Raw genomic sequence first — 3208 nt, forward strand, 5'->3', positions numbered from 1 at the left:
GGTGGGGGGGTGGGGGGGGTGGTGGGTGGGGGGGTTGGGGGGGGGGTGGGCGGGGGGGGGGGGGGGGGGGGGGGGGAGAAACGATGATCAATTGGCACCAAGAATGGTCAATGCCCACATGTTCTCAAACACGTTGGCATAGATGCACTCGCCCCTCCTGCGTGCCCACACCCCATCCCTCCCCCCTCACCGGGGCTGCCTGCCTACCAACCTACAGGCCAGGGATGGACATGGGGCCTAGTCGCTGTCCCACAGCCTGACAAGGCCTGCACGGGCCTAGGGGAGGAAGAGGGCGAGAATAAAATAAATCAACCCCCCCCACCCCTTCACCACCACCATCTCCCCCAACCCCACAAATCCCGGATTGTCAGGCCTCCCCGTTCACCGAGGCTGGCAGACGCGGGGTAGGGGTGGGCACTGGCAGGGCTTACCGGAGGACGCAGCACAGGAGCAGCAGGTGGGTGGGCACGTTGGCGGGGTTCAGCATTCCCGGTGTATCCGACTTCATGCAGGCGAGGAAGGCTCTCATTCGGCGGTTCTTGTCCTCTACCGCCTTGCCCAGCCACAGCTTCTTCAGGTTGGGGCAGGTCCACTCGCGGAAGGTGAGGCCGGTCACCAACTCGGGGGTCTGAGGAGACTTTCCCTTGTAGGCCGACCACTCCTTGATGATAACCGGGGGCACTGACGGTAGCAAGAGGGGGGAGACAGAGAGGGAAAGAGGAGCTGAAAAGGATCTCTGCCCATAACCAGGCCAGGCCTGTCATCTCCTCCCACAGTAAAAGGCTGGATTATACAACAGGGCTAATGCCCAATGCCAGCTTCTCTCTCTCACACACACACACATACAGACTCAGCAAGGTCAATATTAACCTGGCAGCACAGGGAGGCCATTCAGCCTGATTCACACCGTCAGTGGGGGGACCTTGGGAGGGGAGTTACTCGCTGCAGGATTCCCAGCCTCTGACCTGCTCTTGTAGCCGCTGTATTGATATGGGGCTGGGTCCCAGTTCAATTTCTGCTCAATGGGAACCGCCAGGATGTTGATAGTGGGGACTGGGGGGGGATTCAGTGATGGTAACGCCATTGAACGTCAAGTGGGGGGGGGGTGGTGGGGATGGTTAGATTCTCTCTCGTTGGAGAGAGTCACCCCCAGGATGTTGATAGTGGGCTGCCTCTACCCTTTGAGAACTGAAAAGAACAGAAAATAAAGCTTCCCCTACACTGTCCCCCATCAAACACTCCCAGGACAGGGATAGCACGGGGTTAGCTACAGAGCAAAGCTCCCTCTATACTGTCCCCTATCAAACACACCCAGGACATTTTGGTCACCCTGTTATAGGAAGGATGTTATTAAGCTGGAGAGAGTTCAGAAGAGATTTACCAGGATGTTGCTGGGTATGGAGGGTTTCAGCTATAAAGGAGAGGTTGGATAGGCTGGGACTTTTCTCACTGGAGCGTAGAAAGTAAACAGGTGACCTAATACAAGTTTACAAAACAATGAGGGGTATAGACAGAATTAATGGTAGTTGTCTCTTCCATAGGATGGGGGATTTCAAGACTAGCGGGCACATTTTTAAGGTGAGGGGGAGACATTTAAAAAGAAATGAGGAGCAAATGTTTTACACAGAGTGTGGTTCACGTGTGGAATGAGCTGCTAGAGGAAGTGTTGGACGTGGGTATAGTTACAATGTTTAAAAGACATTTGGAGAAGTACATGAATAGGAAAGGCTTGGAGGGATATGGGCCAGCAGCAGGCAAGTGGGAGTAGTTTAGTTTGGGATTATGGTCGGCACGGACTGGATGAGTCGAAGGGTCTGTTTCCGTGCTGTATGACTATGATGGGGACAGCACTGGGTTAGATACAGAATAAAGCTCTCTCTACACTGTCCCCCCCCCATCAAACACTCCCAGGGACAGCACGGGGTTAGATACGGAGTAAAGCTCTCTCTACAATGTCCCCATCAAACACTCCCAGTCCTGATGAAGGGTGTCAACCTGAAATGTTGACTCTCCTGCTCCTGTGATGCTGCCTGACCTGCTGTGTTTCTCCAGCTCCACACTGTATCAACTCTGACTCCTGCATCTGCAGCTCTTGCTGTCTCCCAGGACAGGTACAGTGTCTGTGTCTACACTATCCAGGCCCCTTCAGGACCTGTGTGTCTGGGAGGTCCTACACATGACGCAGTTAAGTAAGATAGGAGCGTATGGTGTGGGTATAGTGCATTAGCATTAATTGGCTAACGAATGGGCAGTGAGGTGGGATAAGGAGGCTATTTTCAGGACGTTATTAGTGGCGCCCCACAGGAATCAGTGCTGGGGCCCAATATCATTTACAGTTGATAGGACTCAGAGGAGGAAAGTACTGTCACCAAGTTTGTGGGTGACCCAAAAATAGGTGAGAGGATAAATAGCGAGAATCTGCAGGGGGATAGCGACAGCTTAAGCGGGTGGTCACAGTCTTGGCAAATGGGATACAGTGTGGGGAAATGAGAGGTTACGCACTCGGGCAGGAAGAATAGAGGAGCTGAGTATTATTTAAGTAGAGAAAGACTGCGGAAAGCTGTAGAACAGAAAGATCTGGGAATCCTCGTCTGTAAATCACAAGATCCGGGATCAGTGGGTAGTAGGGAAGGCAAATGGAACGCTGGTCTTTATTTCAAACAGAATGGAGTAGAAAAGTACGGAAGGTTTTGCTAAAACCATACAAGGCACTAGTCAGGCCATAGCTAGAATAGGGTGAATGGTTTTGGGGCCCTTATCTAAGGGAAGATAGGCCAGTGTGAGAGGCAGTCCACAGAAGGCTCACTCGGTTGATCCCGGGGATGCAGGGGACTGCCTTATGAGGGAGAGGTTGAGTAGGTCGGGTCCGTACCTGTTGGAGTTTAGGAGAATGAGGGGCGACCTTACTGAAACAGAAAAGTGGGGTGGGGGGGAACCTGACAGGGGACATGTGGAGGGATCGTTTCCCCGCCTTGTGTGGGGGAGTCTAGGACCAGAGGGGCATCATCTCAGAGTTGGAGGGGGTCACCCATTGAAGACAGAGACGGGGAGGAATTTCACAGTGAGTCTGTGGAATTCGTTACCGCAGAGGGCTGTTGGTGCTGGGTTGCTCGAGGCTGAGATGTTTAATCAGGAAAGGGGGATTGAGGGGTTATATTCGAGGCTGAGAGAGATATGTTTAATCAGGAAGGGGGAATCGAGGGGTTAT

General features: G+C 53.1%; 1 protein-coding gene across 1 annotated transcript in view; it reads right to left on the reverse strand.

Annotated features, from left to right (window-relative positions):
• Nucleotides 1-3208, reverse strand: part of LOC109926372 (constitutive coactivator of PPAR-gamma-like protein 2) — a gene marked incomplete at its 5' end in the record, with an annotated part of 21447 nt that overhangs the window by 2735 nt on the left and 15504 nt on the right. The window contains one exon of the mRNA XM_048619930.1: nt 432-681. Within this exon, the coding sequence (XP_048475887.1) occupies nt 432-681 (250 nt within the window). The remainder of the gene's footprint in view (nt 1-431; nt 682-3208) is intronic.

Source organism: Rhincodon typus, chromosome 44 (assembly GCF_021869965.1).
Source record: "Rhincodon typus isolate 14 chromosome 44, sRhiTyp1.1, whole genome shotgun sequence".
NCBI lineage: Eukaryota > Metazoa > Chordata > Chondrichthyes > Orectolobiformes > Rhincodontidae > Rhincodon > Rhincodon typus.